Genomic DNA, 21,966 nt, shown 5'->3' on the forward strand with positions numbered 1-21,966 from the left:
AGGAAAACTATTTCTGAGCTGGGGATCGAACTCACACACTCCCGAATATAAACCCGCAGCTGCGTGACCAAAACCGCGCAGCGAACTTGCACGGTCACGGCACGCGAACCTTCAATTTGCTGACAACATAGATAATAGATAAAACATTTTCCGCACCGACACAGATAGGTCTTATGGCGACGATGGGATAGGAAAGGCCTAGGAGTTGGAAGGAAACAGCCGTGGCCTTAATTAAGGTACAGCCCCAGCATTTGCCTGATTTGAAAATGTGAAACCACGGAAAAACATCTTCAGTGCTGCCGATAGTGGGATTCGAACCCATTATCTCCCGGATGCAAGCTCACAGCCGCGTGCCCCTAACCGCACGGCCAACTCACCCGGCTTTCCGCCTATTATATGGGCACTAGCCAGCCATAGCAGACACACCATCAAGTCATTACGAACAAAGTGGCAAAGAGAGGGGACACTGGCCTGAGAACTATCATGAGCTAGATAGGTACTAGCCTGCCATAGCAGACGTACCATCAACTTCCTGAGAACCAAGGCAGAAACTACACGTTCCGTGTTCAAAGCAGCTGCAGTTCAAGGTTGCTCAACTGACAAAATGAATGAGTGAGCTTTGACGGAAATGGAAGAGCGAGGCGCTTCTTGTTCACCGCCGGCATTCATTATGCGCCTTCCAATTACTATTATCAACATTGTAATGCATGATGTCACGAATTTAAAACAAGGTTTATAGGTCACATTGGCGTGAAGGTTGTGCTCTCCAAGAATGCTGAGCATGCAAAGATCACAGCGCAGCCTGATACTTCGGCCTCTTCCCGACATTTCATAACTAGTGTGTACACGACTTCAAGGATGACCGTGAACCGGGAGAAGCTGATAGCGGCACCGAGTGATCGTACAGTCAATGTAGAAGAGTACTTCAATGTTGTTTAATTATCGCACTGTGAATCAGTGGTAGAGAGTCTGCATCACAAAACCGGCAGACGTTGTCCGATAACAGCGGAAGAAAGTCCGACACTCAATGCTGTGCAATGTCAGCATGTAAAACATCTCTGGTGACACATTTGGTATTTGCCAGGCGAGTTGCTTGTGCGGTTAGGGGCGCGCAGCTATGAGCTTGCATTCGGCAGATAGTGGATTCGAACCCGTCTATCGACAGCACTGAAGATGGTTTTTCGCGGTTTCCCCATTTTCACACCAGGCAAATGCTAGAGTTGTATTTCAATTAAGGCTACGGAAGCTTCCTTCGTGGCGCAAGTGGCAGAGCTCCGGCCTCTCACTGCTGGGTTCGTGGTCCAAATCCCGCTCACTCCACGTGAGATTTGTGCTCAACAAAGCGGAGGCAGTACAGCGTTTTCCCTCGGCTACTCCGGTTTCCCCTGTTATCTTTCATTCCATCAACACTCCCCAATATAATTTCATTCACAGGAGTGCGACAGTTTTCGGCAGTCGTCAAAGTACCCATCCTCGCCGGTAGATAGCGGCTTCATTAATCGCACCCCTGAATCGGTCGAATGACTGGAAACAGGCTGTGGATATTTTTAAAATTCTACTACCAAACTTATTGTAAATATGCTACTCTTTTCTGGTGGTTTACAGTTTTCTGTTACATCTTCTATTATTACATTCTTATTGCCGATAATTCATACGATCGAAGTTTCGATAACCTAATTTGGACTAATATAGAACCGAACTAACCCCGACTGTAATACCCTGTCTTGTAGATACTGAGTCGAGTAAATACCAGTATTCCATCAAACTTCTCAGATCTTCATCGTGCTAATGGAAGAAAGTGGATCGACCTTGATAGATAATATGACTCAAGATAAGAAGGCCGTGTTAATACTCAAAAGCCACCACAACAAAGAAGTAAGCAATAGACGGAAGTCACGATATAACTGGGTCATAGCCGTCGCCTCAGCTGACGTTATTAGGGCATTTAATGATTTTCGGAAAAAAATGCTTCTTACAAATGGCGATAGTTTCACCAGAAAGAATTTAATGTTACGTATGCACCTGACGTCACAGGTTAGCAAAGTTAATTCCTTGCGATCTTCTAGAATCCTTATTTTCATTTTCCACCTTATGGCTAACACAACTAAATCCATAGGAGCAACGAGAACACATTCCCGTATAGCGAAAACAATCCAGAACTTGAAGAGATGGTTGCCATTGTAATCACTTATCGTAGCCACAGGACCTCCAGTTTAATGTTGCGGTAGCCTGTTCTCCCAAGTTTTTAATTTCTGCTTACAATTTCAACGTTACGTCAACGGTTGCAAATTTTCACATGCCCGCCAACCGTAAGACATAGCCTGGATAGTTGCTAGGTAACATTGTCTGGCCATCCATACGTACCTTATATCACAACCTGCACGGCTGATAGGTAACTTTGTCTGACCAGCCGTAGATACCTTATATCACAGCCTCCACGCTTGCCCATGGCACTAGAGTCCTGAAGGGCCTTGGCCTATCAAGCGACCGCTGCTCAGCCCAAAGGGCTGCAGATTACCAGGTGTCATGTGGTCAGCACGACGAATCCTCTCGGCCGTTATTCTTGGCTTTCTAGACCGGGGCCGCTATCTCACCGTCAGATAGCTCCTCAATTCTAATCACGTAGGCTGAGTGGACCTCGAACCAGCCCTCAGATCCAGGTAAAAACCACTGACCTGGCCGGGAATCGAACCCGGGGTCTCCGAGTGAGAGGCAGACACGCTACCGCTCCACCACGGGGCCAGCAGCATCCACGCTTGCTAGGTAACAGTGTCTGACCACCTAACCAGACCTTACATCAGAGCCTGTACGGTTGTTAAGTAACGTTGTCTGGCCATCCATCCATACCTTACATCACAGCCTGCACCTTCCTAGGCAACGTTATGTGGCCACCAATTCATACCTTAGATCAGAGCCTGTACGGTTGTTAGGTAACGTTGTCTGGCCATCCATCCATACCGTACATCACAGCCTGCACGTTCCTAGGCAACGTTATGTGGCCATCCATCCATACCGTACATCACAGCCTGCACGTTCCTAGGCAACGTTATGTGGCCATCCATCCATACCGTACATCACAGCCTGCACGGTTACTAGGTAACATTGTCTGGCCATCCATCCATACCGTACATCACAGCCTGCACGTTTACTAAGTAACGTTGTCTGGTCATCCATCCATACATTACACCACAGCATGCACGGTTGCTACTAGGTAACGTTGTCTGGTCATCCATCCATACATTACATCACAGCCTGCACGGTTGCTAGGTAACGTTGTCTGGCCATCCATCCATACCGTACATCACAGCCTGCACGATAGCTAGATTACTCTTCCGTCACTTTGCCTCTGTAAATTATCATTAATGTGTCCACTGTGATCCTCAACCTCTTGCATACATTTCATTCGTGTGTTGAACTTCCCTCCTTCTCCTTCACAAGACCGCAATTTCGCATAACCATAGCAACTTCGAGGAAAGGTCGTAGGCACAAGAGGAAACGTACAAGAGTAGTATTCCAAATTCTTTTTCATCCAGGCTAAGTGGCTCAGACGGATGAGATGCTGATCTTCCGACTCCAACTTGGCAGGTTCGATCCTGGCTCAGTCCGGTGGTATTTGAACGTGCTTTGTCAGCTTTGTGTCGGTGGATTTACTGGCACGTAAAATAAGTCCTCACCTCGGCGTCCCCTTGAACCATAAAAGTAGTTACTGGGACGTAAAGCCAGCAACATTATTATATTTTTCTTTCGACCAACGGCACTCGAACCTGCTAACAATGGTGTCAGACCTTTATTTTAGAAAAGACCAAGTTTAGCTACTTATAAGCAATCTGCCACTTGGTGACAGCCCTTAATGCAGATCAATTGTTAAGTGATTGATGGGTCGCATGCGGCACGATGCTTATCCGCTCGGTCGCTATTGGCACGATAATGGCCGGGTCACATCCGACACGGTCGCATCTGGCACGTAACCTTCCAAATAAGGACGGGGGTAGCTGGTTCGCAACCAAACAATTCAATATGACGTAACAGCTTGATCTTTATATGGTAACAGTTTGTTCCTAACGTATGTCTCGGCACTGCTTGGCTACAACTTGTAGAGTCGAAGTGGCACATATATTTAGACTCGTATTTCCCACGGCACTGCTACAATTTCCCTTCATCAACCCGATATTTCGCAACCTCCGATATTTATAATGCTAAATATTAAACCAAGCTTCACACAGTTTTAATACATTTATAAAACGTAGTAGCGACTTGACGAACGCCTACGAAAACCAGGAACAGTAACAGCTAGCATATAGCTGTCGGCCTTTGACGGAACAATCATACAGAATGTGCAAAGTTATCCAACTCCCCAGCTACTTCCCGCCAATATTCACGCAGGCTGTTTCACTCGGGATGCAGCAGTAATCCCATCACAACAATGGTCAATATAATGTTATTGTTGATCAGTTTTATGAGCTTTCGATATATTGTAGACATTCACAATTACTTTTCTTCCGAGTCTTGATATTAGAGCATCTAATGTAAAGGCAGTCCTTCCTTCCTTCTTTCACAACTCCCTCTTGATATTTTTAACTCCTACCTACAGTGAGGCCAATTTTGTCTCAGATTGCAATATTTAGCTGTTTTGTGTGAAACTGATTGCGTGGACTGTGTAGTGACCTGAAGAACATCCGAGTAGCTCTGTTGTTTGCTTTCAGCTGTAGTTTGTTCTTCCCAAACTTGATTATTTCTTCCTTAAATGAGTCGAGAGTTTTCTTGATATCATCTGCTGAATTAAGTACTTTTCTGTTCCACTGTTTGTTGGTCCTTTGTCAGAGTTAAGCACCTCCTTTATGAAATGTATGTGATTTTCAGCACTACGATATAATTCATGCACATCAATACGCTCCGCTATCTTGACAGATGGTGTACAGGGGTTAAGATGACACGACAAATAATACCGGTCGACCTCATTGCAGTCCGTGTTTCATGCGAGCTATTTCCAGAGAACAATCGATTATCATTCGACCCGTCTATTTGCAGTGAAGTCTCCAATGTCCCACAAGGTCATCTCTTGCGTCATCTGTCTTTACCGCGCTCATCATGTCCACTGTGGGTGGAGGTGGTATCCCCCGGCCTCTGATAAAGAGGGGACTTTAAAAGATTATCCGAAGGGCTCCGAACTTGAGAGTGTGGAAAAACAGCTTAGTCTGGCATTGTTTCTACTTGTGCCAGTCCCTTCGCTTTCATGTCTCCTACCCGACCTCCCTTGACTAACTCTTGTTCTTTTCTGACCACGGCGGTTTTAGAGATTCTTTCATTTTCACGCCCTTCGTGGCCTTTGTCTTTCTTTGCCCGATAACTTCATTTTTTGAACTGTCGGATCCCTTCCAATTTTGCTCCTCTGAGGTAAACAAGAAGTCTGAGGCCAAAATCTGGTGTGTACATATACAGTCCCTACACTGCATGATTTTTTTATTTTCACTTTATTTTAATTCTAGATATGTATAATCTATTCCACATTAAGGGAAAAATAGTTTTAAAATTTTTAAAATGACTTTGAGAGATTTATTGCATGAAAACTAACATGTGCCTAATTAGTCCCACCATGCACCGTCGACATATTTGTTTTGAAGGTTCACTTCCCATTTTTGGGTTGCTCACTTGAGGTGAAAGTCCTTGAAACAGTTCTTTTTGTTTGTAATGCACAATGCTACATCACACTTTTCGCAAAATATAAGGGTCCTCCCCATGCATGAGGGAAATTTGCACCATTGTCGAGTGTATTTGTGAATTGGCCAGTATTCCGAACGATCTTGAGGGACTGGTTGTGGAGGGTAAACTGCTGCTGAGGACTTTTTCCTCTTCTTTACAAGGTCTCCTTCTACTTCAAAACTTGGCCATCATCGCTTTGGGGTGATTGACAACCCCACTTGACAGAGTGAAAGGGCTAAAACTTCCCGGAATTTCAACCGACAATGCACGTGCCTGCAATATCTCCTCTCTCAAGAATGACATTTTCTATCGTGTTTCTCACCTAAAATGTTATTCAAAATGGAATTAATATATTCGTTGACATTTACACACACAAAATGCAATAAAGTAGGTAAGCAGCATATGTCATTCCATGTTTGAGGTTATCATACCACCACATGATCAGACTGCATAATGGGACGAATTGGTCACATATTTACTTTTCTAAAATAAATCTATACCAAATATAAAAATGATTTTTAGTGTATTTGAGTATGAGCAGAAGACTTACTAGTAACAGTATGATTTTTCTTGTTTGCACAAGAATACAAATACGTGCTATTATTGCGTGTGATTTTTAGCGCGAATAATGAACTCCCTCCCGCTCTGGTGGACTTTCAAATATTTGCTTCTCCTTGTGCTTCCAACCTTGTGAAATATAAAAAATGCTTGCTTACATACACAGATCTCAGAATCCTTCGTCCTATCACCCATAAAAGTTCACTTTATCATGCGTAACTATAGTTACGGTGAAATATGTATTATGTGCCGAAGTCGTCCCACCATGCAGTGTAGGGATATATAGTATGTTGAATATTCAACCCGAAGGGTCGTGCGATCTTCAACAGCTCCGCCATCAGCAGTCATAGATTCCCTTCGTATACTGATGATGATGATGCTTGTTGTTTAAAAGGGCCTAATATCTAAGGTCATCGGCTCCCTTCGTATACCAGAACTAGGGTAAAGAAGAGTGACGTAGTTTCGTATTGCTTTCCATAACAGAAAACGGGCTCAGTTCCATCTATGTCCACCTGTTTATTGATTAGTTTAACTGTTTGTATCTGTATTGGTTTATTACTTAATTCCTCTGTGCTTGTTTATTAACTTATTAATTTATTTATTAGTTTATGCGTGTGTTTGATTATTTGTTTAACAGTTTATTTATTTATTTTATTTATGTGTGTATTTCTTTATTTGTTCATATGTGTGTTTATTAGCATACTTATTTGTATGTTTATTTGTTTATACATTTGTGTACTGGTTCGCTTCCTCAGGTGAAAAATGCTCCACCGATATACGGTAGACTTCAAATACAGACTTGATAAACATACTGTAGTGTGGCCTATATAAGTCCCTATAACTCAAATATGATATGCTCTAACCTGCCTGTACCATTCAGAACAAGACCACTAATGATACTGTAACATAATAAAAACATTCTGGAGATGAATAATCACGTTAAAGTGATGTAAATTCATGTGTTCTGTCTTATCTTAAAATCTGCTCAATCTATAAATGAAGCATTGCATATAATTTTGCTGAAGCAATACATGATAATCTATTCAAATTTCTTAAAGTTGCAGGTTTGGACTGGAAGGACATGAGGCTGATACTGCGACTCTATGAAGGACAAACCACGATGGTAGATATCGGAGGAAGTATCCAGACAGCAAAAATCAGGAAAGGTGTAATGCAGAGCTGCTCTCTCTCTTTCAATGTACCTCTGGCAGCTAAACTGAAAAGTCGTAACAACCTTTTGGGTAGACTAGCTGGAACATCATGGGGTGCAGATGCGAATTCACTGCGTACAACTGCTTTAGCACTAGTATATTCTTCAGCTGAATACTGTTCTGCTGTATGGCTGAATAGTTCCCATACTCGTCTGGTCGATGTCCAGCTGTGCCATACAATGAGAATCATATCTGGCAACCTGCACTCCACTCCCGTACAGTGGTTACCCGTACTGAACCACATTAACCTCCTCACATCAGACGACAAAATGCTCTTGTCAGATTATGGACTAAGGTGCTGATGAACAGCTCACTTCCCATCCACCAGGATGCAGAAGAAAACGCCGTTGCGAGACTGAAATCCCGGAAACCTGCCTGGAAGACAACCAGGGAACTAACTGACATAACTTTTTAGACCTGACGAAGCATGGAAGCAAGAATGGGCCAGATTACACCCACATGGTCTAATCAACGTTGATGACCCAACAGCAAATCCTCCTGGGTTCAACCTCCCACGCACCATCTGGACTAGATTAAACAAGATACGCTGCGTGTTTGAAGAACTGCTTCTGCATTACACCAATGGGGGTGGTTTGAGTCTCCTTCCTGCAACTGTGGTGCTGAAGTGCAAAGCATCAGCCACATCGTGAAAGAATGTCCTCTCCGAGCATTCACTGGACCTATGGAGGAGCTACATCAAGTAACCCCTACGGCACTCACTTGGCTGGAAGGACTTGACATCAGCTTGTGATGAAATCTCAGAACCTGCAGTTGTGTGTGTGTTTACCTCCTAGTTACTCTATATCCATGTATTTAAATATGTTTATATTTTTCTAATAACACTTATATGTAAAATACATTTCAAACGATTGTCAAATGAAGCATCATACGCTAAATAAATAATAATGTATTCACTGAAGAAGAGTTAAAATATGGGCACCATATCACACGTATTCGATCTGCAGATGACATAGCATTTATAGCAGACTCCAAGAAGTTGATGTTGAAGATGCTGAATGTATTGTCATCAGCATTATGAGATTTACGGGTAAACATTAATGCTAAGAATACCAAGATATTAGTTGTGAGTAAACATCCTAAACGAATTCACACCAACATCAAGATTACTGACACGATAGTGGAACAAGTCACCAGTTTCCCTTATCTAGGAAATCGGATCATTAGTGGCAACAGCTTGCAGCAAAGAGATCAGAAGGCGAACAGTGCTTGCCAAACAGGTGTTTAGTAATAAGAAATCTTCTGATCAGTGCACATTTAGATTCTGAAATTCGGAAGAAATTTGTGATATCTGTCGAATGAAGTATTTTCTATTGTGAATCTTGGACAGTCAGAGATCAATACTGGAAACGACTGGAAGCGTTTGAGATTTGGGTCTGGAGACGAATGCTACGGATTAAATTGACTGAAAAGAGAACAAGCAAAAGAGGTCTGCAAGAAATTCAAGGGAAGAAAGAACTTCTGTTAACGATACAGAAGAAGCTAAATTCGCTAGCCACACATCTTGTGACATAATACATTTTTAAACAATCTACTGGAAGGGAAGAAAGATCGAGGACGACCGAACAAAAAATTCCCTCAAGGGAGTGAGATGATACTATTATTATTATTATTATTATTATTATTATTATTATTATTATTATTATTATTATTATTAATGATGATGATGATAATAATAATAAATATGTACCAATTGGGAGATATCCCTAGGGCAATGCTTGCATACATCACATCCAGCTGTCATTGGCAACCGAAGATCTACGTGTGTTGAGTGCAATAGCAAAATACTTGGCGAAAACTGGTGTAAATATTTAAAGAAAAAAGATTGTTTATTCCAAGTGTGTTTTCTTCGTTCTATTCTAGGTAATTTTATCCTATATTTATTGTACTTTGTCACCCACTTGTTTTCTCTTTTTGCTGTAATATGTTACTCATTTTATATGCTGATGGCGAAAATAATGCCCTAAGGACGAAGGCATTAGTACATTTGTTTAATGCAAACCACCTCACGCCTCATCTTGCCTAGTACGCCTTATTTTGGTGCTGCCATTGGTTTTTTGGGTTTCCTTATAACCGCATAACCTTTGGCGGTGTTATTTAAGGATCCAACCAGCCTCTGGGCTGATGACCTAACAGACAGGCTTGCATATAACAGCACAGTAACGAAATTGAATTAAAACTCACATTACACAATAAGAACAAAAATAAACAAAGGTATTACATAAAAAGGTGGTGATTATTGTTTCAAGAGGGAGTACAACCATCCTCTAATTAAAATTAATCGCAGGGGGAAAAATGGAAGGGGTCCGACACTTCGAAAAATGAAGATATCGGCCAAAGTAAGACAAGGGCCACGAAGGTCGTGAAAATGAAAGACTTCCTAGGAATCGCACACCTAATACCGTCGGGGTCGGAAAAGAACAAGAATTGACCAAGAGAGGTGGGGAGGGATAGATGAAGATGAGGAGCATGGTACAAGTAAGTGGAAGTAATGACAGGACTCAGCTAAGGGCCTCGTGGTCGCCAAACCTAGCTCTCAAGTTAAGAGGACCTGCTGCCCCTTTTAGTCGCCTGTTACGACAGGCAGGGGATACCGGGGATGTAATTGTACCGCCCCAACCACTAGGGGATCACATAAGAGGAGCCTGAAGTGAAGGTAATGCTGGATTATCTGATCGGTCACGTTTGATGAAGGAGAGCAGAAATCGAGAAGCACTTTAAATGAGCTAGCAGAATGACCTCTGTGTCGCTCTGTCAGCAACCTTGAAGACAATAAACTGTTCATGAATGAAGTATTATCTTAAGAAACATGTGACCAGAGGTTGTTTGTGCTGTGTGTGACCTCAACACCAAATATCGCCTTTATCTTACGAAAATATGATTACGCAAACACTAATCCGTTTGGAAAATACAGTATAGAGGAGAAGCACTCTCTCGGCTAAGTACTATTCTCATTGTAACTTCAGCCTTTTTGTAGAAAAGAAATTCGTATACGGTACTCAATTAGACTGGAAATTCTTGTTCTTTTTATAACAAGCCTGATGCATTCCGGCCTAAGTGTAGAACGTACAAAAAGGCGAACACCATCTCCAGCCATTTTATAATTAACCTGATACGTCTAACAAAACTGTAAAATATTGTAGGAAAGGTTGTAGATTTAAGGAATGGAGTGTATCGAACAGGTACCATTTCGGGAATTACTAAAAACTGGTTCCCACGCCACGAAATACAGTATTAGGCTGCAATGAACTCGGGTACTAAATTGAAGATAACTATTTCTTTAAAAGAGGGTATATCAAAACAGTCACCATTCGGCGGACAAGGTTTTCAGACGTGTTGCTGTAAATCCGCTAAAAATCAGTGTCGAACAAATCGATGTACTTGTTTCAAAAGTAAATATCCAGTACAACTCAAAATGTAATTTCAGTTAACAGGTGTTATTAACAAGTAGTCTTTCAGAAAATCATTTCAGAATTCACTATTATTATTATTATTATTATTACTATAAATTTTCATTTTAAAATATCATGCGTAAGTACTATTCTTAATTCAGATTGTGTCGTGTACACTGCCGGCCAACATTATTTCCACCAACCAATTATCAGGAAACAGTCCGGCTCCATGGCTAAATGGTTAGCGTGCTGGCCTTTGGTCACATGGGTCCCGGCAGGGTCGGGAATTTTAACCATCATTGGTTAATTTCGCAGGCACGGGGGCTGGGTGTATGTGTTGTCTTCATCATTATTTCATCCCCATCACGACGCGCAGGTCGCCTACGGGTATCAAATCGAAAGACCTGCACCTGGCGAGTCGAACATGTCCTCGGACACTCCCGGCATTAAAAGCCATACGCCATTTCTTTTTTTTTTCTTTTTTAAATCGGGAAATAGAGATCTTCTTTACATAAGCATCTTAGAGCTGGGGAACATCCGAAAATGTGTGTCATGTAACAAATGTGTAACACAAGTGTAACAATAGCAACCGTGCTGTCTGTGATGTTAAGTATTGTTACCTAGCAACCGTGCGGGCTATGTCTTATGGCTGGCGGTCATCTGACATTAGCAGCCGTTGATGATGGCCATGAGCGACAGAAATATAAAGACACATTATCAGCTAACCACGATCATGGCCGCCAGGCGGTCTAATTACTCGCTTAAAAACAAAGCATGGACGTATATCAGGGCATATTCTCAAACGGCCAGTGACACTACAAAATAGTTCTACTCGATACAATTTTCTGTATGAAAACCTACAAGCTGTTTTCCAGTCATTGACCGGGTCAGGGATGGAATGAATGAAGCATATATAGGCTGTTAGTACGATGGGGTCGCCACTCCCAAAGTGATATATTAATGACTGATAGATGCTATGAAATGATAATGAAGAGTGTTGCTGGAATGAAAGATGACAGGGAAAACCGGAGTACCCGGAGAAAATCCTGTCCCGCCTCCGCTTTGTCCAGCACAAATCTCACATGGAGTGACCGGGATTTGAACCACGGTATCCAGCGGTGAGAGGCCGACGCGCTGCTGTCTGAGCCACGGAGGCTCTCACAATTTTCTGTATAACGGACACAATTTACGAGTAATTTTAGGAAACCGATATCGAATTAAATCGGTTTGAGATTACACCCTTTTGAACCATATGTCGAGGTACTGTGAAGACAATGAAATTGATGAATTGGATGTAACAGGTCCATAGCGGAGAGAGAGAGAGAGAGACTTCGGAGAACAAATGCACGTAGAAAATAAACTTCAAATGCAAACTCTCATATCAGATTTCTTTAAAATCAAGGAGGAAAATTAATAAACAATGTCGACATTTTCCGGGCTTGTAGTGAATGGTCTAAGAGAAGAGAATAACTGCGTTCTGCATTTTCAAGGGTCTTCAACGCTACGAACCTCTCCAACACAGTTTTCGGTGAAACCTACTAATGTCATATCTTTGCATTTCGATGTACCCTACAGTATATTTTGTTGTGTGTTCTGTAGTAGGTCTACTATTATTGAACATTGTTTATTCACGGAGTACAGTTGCGAGTGTTGCCTGGAAAATGTGTCTTGAAATTTGTTATGTTTTTCCGTAGAGCTGACAAACCTTAATAACAGTAATTTTGTAAATCTCGTTTCACTTACCTCTACGGAGTAACTGCCAGCAACAACAACAATGAATATTACAGCCACACGCACAGAGTGCCACTCCATGTTCACGCACCCGAACACCAGCGGACTGTCAGTCTTACTGCGCTCGAACGCTTCTCATCCGTATGACGTTCTACTAAATTGACGGAAGATTGAAAGCGGAAAATATAACTGCTGACGCACTCAGATCGTCGACCAAAAGAAATGAGTAAGCGCCCGACTTAAAGGGAATTCATTTTTTTCTAAATGGAATCACAGGAACCTTATCAGCTGTCCGCGAGAAACACATTTTCCGGCACAGCACAACAAAGAGCGGTAGAGCGTCAGCCTCCGGATCAGAATAGAGCGGGTTCAAACCCGGCAGAGGTAGTCGTATTTTTGGAGGGCGGTAAAAAGTCCGCATGTCTCTGGTGTCACGTTTGATATTTACCCAAAGTTCATTAAAACTAAGACACAAACGCCCAACATAGATTCTGTTTAATGTACCAACTAGTAGGGCTAGAAATGGCGTCAAATTAAATTCCTTGCACACGGTAGCCGAGTCATTATTATTATTATTATTATTATTTATTATTTATTATTTATTATTATTGCTGGGTTTTTTTAAGGATTACCAGCCCTTATGCAAAATAATTTGTAGGAAAGAAAGAAAGAAGGGTCGACACCTTCCAAGAAAGAACAGAGGGTTCGGTCGAACGTCTGCGCGTGGAGGCCGTAGAATGCATCGTCCATACCTGTCGTAAGAGCCAACTGTCAACTTGGAAGCGACCATTGCGCCCCTAGCTGCGTCTCGCATTATTTACATTTACTTTTGCCAGTCTCCAAACTTTGATCTATTCTTTCCGAACTGCCTAGCTCAAATCTTGTTCTCTTACGACCCCGACGGTATTTAGTTTGCTGAGATCTAGGGATTGCTACATTTTCATGCCCTTCCTTACCTCCTCTTTCTTTTATGCATTACTTCACTGTTCGAAGAGTGCTCCTCCTCCTTCTGTCCTGATCAGTGTTGGGAGAGGCTAAGTGTTCCCCGTACAACGATAATCGCTACCTCCACTCAACGAAAAGGAAAGCCTTCAAAATAAAAGACTCCTCAGGAAGATAGATATTACAGCTTAGGCTTTCAGGACAGGCTTTGTAGGGTTCCTGAAGTCTAAAATAACGTCCTCCTTTACGGCAAACGCGTTTTGTCCTACTTTTGACATAAATATTTCTTCTCGCTGGGGTCAACTGAAATTAGAGATACAAAATGTGTGACGCGATGTTACCTAGCAACCGTGCAGGCTGTTGTGGATGGCCATGACTATGAGACATATTATCAAAGGTGTCGTGCCAGATGCGACCGTGCAGGCTGTTCTGGATGGCCAAGACTGTGAGACATATTATCAAAGGTGTCGTGCCAGATGCGACCGTGCAGGCTGTTCTGGATGGCCATGACTGTGAGACATATTATCAAAGGTGTCGTGCCAGATGCGACCGTGCAGGCTGTTCTGGATGGCCATGACTGTGAGACATATTATCAAAGGTGTCGTGCCAGATGCGACCGTGCAGGCTGTTGTGGATGGCCAAGACTGTGAGACATATTATCAAATGTGTCGTGCCAGATGCGACCGTGCAGGCTGTTCTGGATGGCCATGACTGTGAGACATATTATCAAAGGTGTCGTGCCAGATGCGACCGTGCAGGCTGTTGTGGATGGCCAAGACTGTGAGACATATTATCAAATGTGTCGTGCCAGATGCGACCGTGCAGGCTGTTCTGGATGGCCATGGCTGTGAGACATATTATCAAAGGTGTCGTGCCAGATGCAACCGTGCAGACTGTTGTGGATGGCCATGACTGTGAGACATATTATCAAAGGTGGTGTGCCAGATGCGACCGTGCAGGTGTTGTGGATGGCCATGACTGTGAGACATATTATCAAAGAGGGGCGTTAGAGTACAGATGGTCGATGTGATCTTGCAGGCTGAAGTGCTAATGGATGAACATGCATGAGACACATCAAAGGCTCGTTTATCAAAGAACCCTCATCTCATCACACTCTAGAGAACAGATTATTTCATTCGTGGTAGTTTCATAGGCCCTGAGTCAGTTTCAGCCTTTGATTCACTGAACCCTACACCTGTCGACTCAAAATTCCAGACGGATCTCTCTCGCAAACGATTCGTTAGATGCAAGTAAATTGACCGTTATCATTTTGAGATTCATTTATTGAAACATATATTTCTGATCATTTTATTTTCTCCAAAATAAATATGAAACCTTATTAATTTGCATTTTCAAGTAGTTTTTCATTGAAATTGAAAACAAAAATCGAATAAGGTAGATCTTATGCCGACGACGGGACAGAAAAGGGCTAGGAGTGGGAAGGAAGCGACCGTGGCTTTAAGGCACAACCCCTACATTTTCCAGGTGTAAAAATGGAAAACCACCAAAAAAATCTTCACGGCTGGCGACAGTGGGGTTCGAACCCACTATCTCCCGAATGCACCATCATAGGTAAGTGATCCAAACTGCGGGGAACAAGTTTCCAAAATATAAATTAGTAGAACAGATAAAGTATTTTCCATCGGCATGTGAGCAGTGACTCTTTACTTACGGAGCTAAGGCAACGTTGCATCTTATAGGCACACGCGTACACAGAAATGGTGTCCGGACACAAACAATAAACACTGCCGCACTCCAGTACTGAAAAGGAGGGGAATGAGTAAAGGGGTAATGTTGGAGACCACTCAAGGCCGGGCCACTCCAGTACCTAAAAGGAAGTGAAGGGAGCGAATGGGTAGTGCTGAAGGCACAGTGTGTGTATTGCTATACATCCACTACTGTGCCCATTTCATACACAACAGTCTTGTAGCGGGCTGTCTACCTGCAGCAATGCGTTAAGTGAGGAGGTGGGGGACGCCATGCTTTGTTTATATCGGAACACCATTTCTGTGCACGCGTGTACCTTCCGGGATTCCCCTCGCTCCTTCCTTCCCAATCCCTGCATGCAGCTCATCTTCATGTGCTTGTGTGTATGCATGCCGGTGTCTCATACTAGCTGAAATATCCGTTCTTCGTGAGGATTTATCAGGAAGGATGAAAGTGGTTAAAATAACGGGTGGCCCGCGGGAATGTGTGTCTTTTCACTAGGGTCGGGATTCTTATGCATTTATATATTCCATTTCTTTACTTGTAGACAACTAAAATTTGTGGTTTTGATATGGTTATAGCCGTGTTTCATTTTACATATTTTTAGTAATATTACAGATTATGTTAAGAATGTAATCACTCAAAAAGTTAAAACTTGTGTCAGCTCGTTTAATTTTCAGACTATGTAAGACAATAGGCTAATTTCATGTCATAGAGAATATATTTTCATTGGTAAAGTTTGTCTTTAAAATTTCTTTAAAATTGGGATTTCTAAAGTAGATCCGAGTGTCTCAATTGCATACAACAGCACTAATCCTTTCCTAGAGTCTGGGATGGCTAGGTGCCTTTCACTGGTCAGAGTTACTAACAAACTTCATGCAGTCTTGAAACGAAATCTAGGTTACTCAAGTTCTCTGTCTGCAAGATCATTAGTGGCGAACAAGAGCCTCATATCATAACCAGCTACTTTTATCTTTTAAAATAATTATGCACCGGTGACTTTCTGCGATGCTAAACGGTCCTTCTCAGCCTACAAGAGAGTCAGCGCCCAAACATGAGAATGAAAAACGGGGAGAAGTACGTGGTGACACACTGCGCATCACGATAAAAAAAAATAACGGTTACTGTATTTTTTGTGTTACTTAATAGCGGTTTAAAGACAAATTCTATATTAACCTTTTTTTTTTTTTTTTGCTACTTGCTTTACGTCCCACCGAAACAGATAGGTCTTTTGGCGACGATGGGACAGGGAAGGGCTAGGAGTGGGAAGGAAGCAGCCGTGGCCTTAATTAAGGTACAGCCCCAGCATTTGCCTGGTGTGAAAATGGGAAACCACGGAAAACCATTTTCAGGGCTGTCGACAGTGGGGTTCGAACCTACTATCTCCTGAATACTGGATACTGGCCGCGCTTAAGCGACTGCAGCTATCGAGGTCGGTTTAACTTTATTTATTAACATTTGTTTCATGTTTCTTGTTTCAGCGCATAACATTGTTAAATATTTGAAGCATTTTCATTGTGTCAATTTGATTATTTAAGACCAAAAATTAGAAAACTGTAGACTATATAAAGTATCTAAAGGAACAATGATGACTTTGTCATAAAATATGGAGGTGTTTAAAACAATTTTATTACCTCATATCATAACCACAATAAAAGGAATATACGAATATTTTTTGTAAATTTAGTGCATAAATACTATCACATATTTCACTGAAATTTACTACATTTTTATGTACGTATTTCGTACTTTGATATATCCGGGCACTACTTATAAGGTGCTCTCCTAGACAATATTTACACCCTTCCCGTTGGAATCCCGTGATCGTCACAGCACGTCTCACAATAAACTATTAGGACAAAACTATAAATAAAAACGACGAGACTGTAAAGAATATAATAATACAAGAAATCGGACAAGGGATGTGAATTCTAAGACTAAATCAAAATGAAATGTCAAGTATGTATCATCATAAATTATATTATTTCAGTAGTATAGATCCCTTTTGCGGCGCTCACAAGTAACCGATCGTGACAAATGGGCACTCAAAAGAAAGAGAATGGACGTTAGCAGTGACGAATTGCACTCTCATTTCATAAACATCGATAATTTCTTTTTTTAATGTGTTTATAAAAATTGTACGAAGTGTACGATTTGCAAATACTGTTCGTGTAGAATAATACGCGGCATCATTGCTGTCCACGCCTGTTTTATATCATAATATGCTGTAATTATCAGTTAAGAAAAGAATTATAGTAAAACCAAAAATTGCTTCCGGAACATTCGTCAGTATAATAATGTACTTGCATAGATGAGCGAACGAAGTTTGTTAGACAAAAACCTAGAAGAATGGCCTCAAAACACGCCGGTTTCATTTTGAGGTGCCCTTAAGGGGAATCATGACTGAAATCTTGAACTTGTACAATTTACCCCTTATCGTAGTCTAATTTAAAACAAAAGCACATAGTAATAAGATGTAGCCACACGCAAAACTTGGAGTGGATTAGTTAATTGGTTGCAAAGTTATTGACAAATAATTTTTATTTTTATATGTTGAATGGAACAGTTTTTCATTTTTTCGGGGGCTATAATTTGGCAGACTTGTCAGCAAAATCATATTAAAGGACATCTTCCGGGGTTTGCAGTCAGGTACGAATTATTCCAGATAATTCTTTTTTTTTTTTTCCATTCCTCATTATTCATTCAATAGGCAAAAATCTAGTTTCGTGCCATTTCAGGAGCAAAACTCAACTGATAATGTAGAACTTCAAATATAAAAAAATTGTCTGAAACTTCCAGGTGAATCTGATAAGAAATTTGTCGCAAGGAGCATTTTATGTATGGCAAAGAGCTGAACATTATTAAGCAATTGAAAGTTTTAAGAAATAGTACCTGCTTTAGAACTACCTTCAACGGTAAGTTATTTCCTCCGATGTCTTTATTCTCTTACGCACAGCGTAAAGCCTACTACAAGGTAAATATATTCCAATGTATTATTGTAATGGTTGTCCGAAAGAACTAATTTTGTCTGGCAGCGTGAGACGAAGGGACGGATCCAGTATTTACAGCTTTAAAAATAATGTTAGGCGAACACTGATAACAGGATTTGAAAGAGAAAGAAGCGAGGGATTTTTCAGAGGTTAAAATTGAAAATTCAATTTTTTGGCAAAAAATCGAGACATATCAATCACTACTCGCCTTAAAAGGATGGCTCGGGATGGCCTTTGAGGAGAAGTGGCGTCCTCTCTTAAAAGGAAGCAATCGCATGAGTTAACTTCTATAAATACTTTAACTACAGATTATATTATGATGTAATGTAACTATCTCGTGAAGGCTGCATTAACACATAAGCCATGTTTTGGTAAGTTTCCTCTGTTTCTTCTAACTATGCCTGACCTATTTCTAGCGCTTACACACTCAACATGATACGCAGCTGGAAGCTTAAGTCGTTAACATTTTATGCAGGGAGGAAATGCACACCAAAAGAAGTAGAAAGAAGAGCTTGGAGTGGCTGTGATTATTGTTTTAAGGTGACCGTCTGCAGATATTGGTCATTTTGGCGAAATATTCTTTTATTGCTTAAAATCTTTTTTTTTTTCCTTTCTTGTCACGAGGTTTATTTGTTTGTGTGCAGTCAGCCGATTTTTTGGTCGTCCTTCCATTCGATTAAACACGCATGTCTTTTGAAATACCGTAGCTAGGGAATGTGCGCAACTCCCCGTGAAATATTCCATTGTAGAGAGACTCGAGTTGTAAGATTCACTGTTTTTCTGAACAAATACCTACTGCGGACCTAAATTCTGACACTCAACTGCAACTTTTATTGTAAGCTTGCATTGGTACTCCTGAAGTTTGTAGATACAAGTTTTGTTGCTCTTGTATGTTTCGTCTTCGGTGTTGTGAGCTCTGATACGGTAGCGAGAGTTTGTTTTCTTCTGTAATCGTACATCAAGATGTCATTATTACTGAAATATAGTGTGCTGTAATAATTAATAGCTTATATCCAACGGAATAAACAATATGGTTAAACCTAAATCAACCTCATCTAAGCGAAGGACCCAGAATGCTAACGAAAATCTCCACACTGTTATCTGATCTAAATGACCAAAGAGAACCTATGTTTCTAAGAAAAAAAGAACCATTTTTCCTTTGCAAAAATCAAACGATGAAAATATGTCTTCCAGTCATGGCCAACTACGGACGGCTGCTAATTTCAGATATAGCCTGCACGGTTGTTATGGTTACACTTCCGTCACACATTTTACCGCGTTACGTATTGTGTTATACTGATTTTTGGATGACCCCCAGCAGTAAGATGTATTTATGTCAAAAACTGAAATATTGCCCTGTCAGAAACAATTTCATTCGTCAATCAAGGACAGAACTGAAGTTGCCAGAAATTCAGACGGGAGCTTTATGTGCGAAGTAAAGAGACTTAAACAGAGAGATCATCGTAGAGTCCAACAATGTGTGCGATGGTCTTTGGAGAAGAAGGAGAAACATGCTTCCAATTATGATGAAATCACATTTGTAAGTATTAGTAAACCTGTATATGGAATTTTAGATTGCAGGTAGTAGGGATCTTTAAACACCAAATTTTAGCAGGCCTACATAAAAATTACATACATTTTAGTACAATACATTTCAGTACATAAATTAGATAAAGGAAAATGAATACACACCGTTATCTACCTGACACCAAATTTTCTTTAACATTTCCGTTAAAATTCACGAAAAAATTGAACTGAAAATTTTCAAAAAGATCCCAAAAATTATATTTTCAAACAATATTCATAATATGGATATGTCTACTTTCATTTAGGTGACGTTCCCACAAATTTCCGTAAAATTCCATGCATTAGGTAAAAAAAATATGTTTATCTCCAAACTGTCGCCATAAGAGGAAGTACAACTGGGCAACATCCCTTATTAGCACAAATCAGGAGGAGGAAAATGGAAAGAGGCCCGACACTTCGAAGAGTGAAGGTATCAGCCAAAAAAAGAAAAGGAACCTAATATCGTCGGGGTCGGAAAACAACAAGAGTTGACCAAGGGAGGTCGGATAGGGTAGATCAAAGTGAGGAGCCTGGCACAAGTGGAGGCAATGTCAGACTTAGCTCAGGGCCCTCTGGTTGCCAACCTACGCTCCCAAGTTGAGAGTGCCTGGGGCCCCTTTTAGGTTACCTTATACAACAGAAGTAGTATAATAGACGGGTTCTGGCGCCTCCTCCTCCTCCGGCTCTCGGGAGAGGCCTCCTCCTCCCGCGGGAAATTTGAATTTTGGCGGGAAATTTGAATTTTGGCGGGAGATTTGAATTTGTAAACAAAGCCACGTGCTTTTTGACAGCTGTCATCGACAACAACGCATCGCTAACCTCAGTACTGCCATCTTGACGGGCCTAAACCTCACTAGTGCCAACTTAACCTAACTAGCATGAGGTAAACAAACCCACGTGTTTTTTGACAGCCACGTGCTTTTTGACAGACAACAACGCAGCGCTAACCTCAGTACTGCCATCTTGACGGACCTAAACCTCAGTAGTGCCAACTTAACCTCACTAGCATGAGGTAAACAAAGCCACGTGTTTTTTGACAGCCACGTGCTTTTGACAGATTTGTAAACAAAGCCACATGCTTTTTGACAGACAACACCGCATCGCAAACCTCAGTACTGCCATCTTGACGGGAATAAACCTTAGTGGTACCAACTTAACCTAACTAGCGAGAGGTAAACAAAGCCACGTGCTTTTTGACAGCCACATGCTTTTTGACAGCTGCCATCCGCCATCTTTGAGCACCGTGCTGCCCTCTTTCGTCACCTGTCATCGGCAGTGCTGCCATCTTGACGGGTCTAAACCTTAGTGCTACCAACTTAACCTAACTAGCGCGAGGTAAACAAAGCCACGTGTTTTTTGACAGCCGTCATCCGCCATCTTTGAGCACAGTGCTGCCCTCTTTAGCTACTTACCTTTGAAATGTGGTGGCGGATAATTTGAAAAATGCTTTTTGACAGCAGCCATATTACATCGCAAACCTCAGTGCTGCCCTCTTTAGCTAGATACCTGTGGTAGCAGACAATTCCACGTGACAGCAGCCATCTTTGAGCACCGTGCTGCCCTCTATGTGGTGGCGGCAAATTCCACGTGCTCTTGTTTGGAAACAAACCCACGTGCTTTTTTTGACAGCTACCATCCACCATCTTTAATCAACAGAGCACAGTGCTGTACTCTTTAGCTAGATACCTTTGAAATGTGGTGGCGGCAATTTGAAAAATTCTATGTGCTCTTGTTGGGAAACAAAGCCACGTGCTTTTTTTTGACAGCTGTCATCCGCCATCTTTAATCAATAGAGCACCGTGCTGCTATCATGCGGGCAATTTCATCACCTATCACCCGCCATCTTTAATCCACAGAACACCGTGCTGCCCTCTTTATGGCTACTACCTTAAGCATGTAGTAGCGGGCAATTTGAAAAGTTCTGTTAGCTATCATCCGCCATCTTTAATCAAGAGAGCACCGTGCTGCCATCTTTAGCTAGATACCTTTGAAATGTGGTGGCGGCAAATTGAAAAATTCCACATGCTCTTGTTTGGAAACAAACTCACGTGCTTTTTCGACAGCTACCATCCGCCATCTTTAATCAACAGAGCATAGTGCTGCCCTCTATGTGATGGCGGCAAATTCCACATGCTCTTGTTTGGTAAACAT

At 41.6% G+C, this 21,966-nt stretch overlaps 1 protein-coding gene and 1 long non-coding RNA gene across 4 annotated transcripts in view; one reads left to right on the forward strand and one right to left on the reverse strand.

Annotated features, from left to right (window-relative positions):
• The window catches only part of LOC137502430 (uncharacterized), a 156,579-nt gene extending 149,025 nt beyond the window's left edge, over window positions 1–7,554 (forward strand). Inside the window, exon 3 of the long non-coding RNA XR_011018791.1 lies at window positions 7,317–7,554. This is a non-coding gene — a long non-coding RNA (uncharacterized lncRNA). The remainder of the gene's footprint in view (window positions 1–7,316) is intronic.
• The window catches only part of Sdc (Syndecan), a 324,323-nt gene that overhangs the window by 105,373 nt on the left and 196,984 nt on the right, over window positions 1–21,966 (reverse strand). For 2 of the 3 annotated variants that reach the window (XM_067154839.2, XM_067154836.2), the window contains exon 1: window positions 12,623–12,780. The exons of the other annotated variant lie outside the window; for it this stretch is intronic. In XM_067154839.2, coding sequence (XP_067010940.2) covers window positions 12,623–12,691 — 69 coding nt within the window. In that variant the 5' untranslated portion in view covers window positions 12,692–12,780. Of the gene's footprint in view, window positions 1–12,622; window positions 12,781–21,966 lie in introns of those variants that run through there. 3 annotated transcript variants of the gene reach the window in all.

Source organism: Anabrus simplex, chromosome 10 (assembly GCF_040414725.1).
Source record: "Anabrus simplex isolate iqAnaSimp1 chromosome 10, ASM4041472v1, whole genome shotgun sequence".
NCBI lineage: Eukaryota > Metazoa > Arthropoda > Insecta > Orthoptera > Tettigoniidae > Anabrus > Anabrus simplex.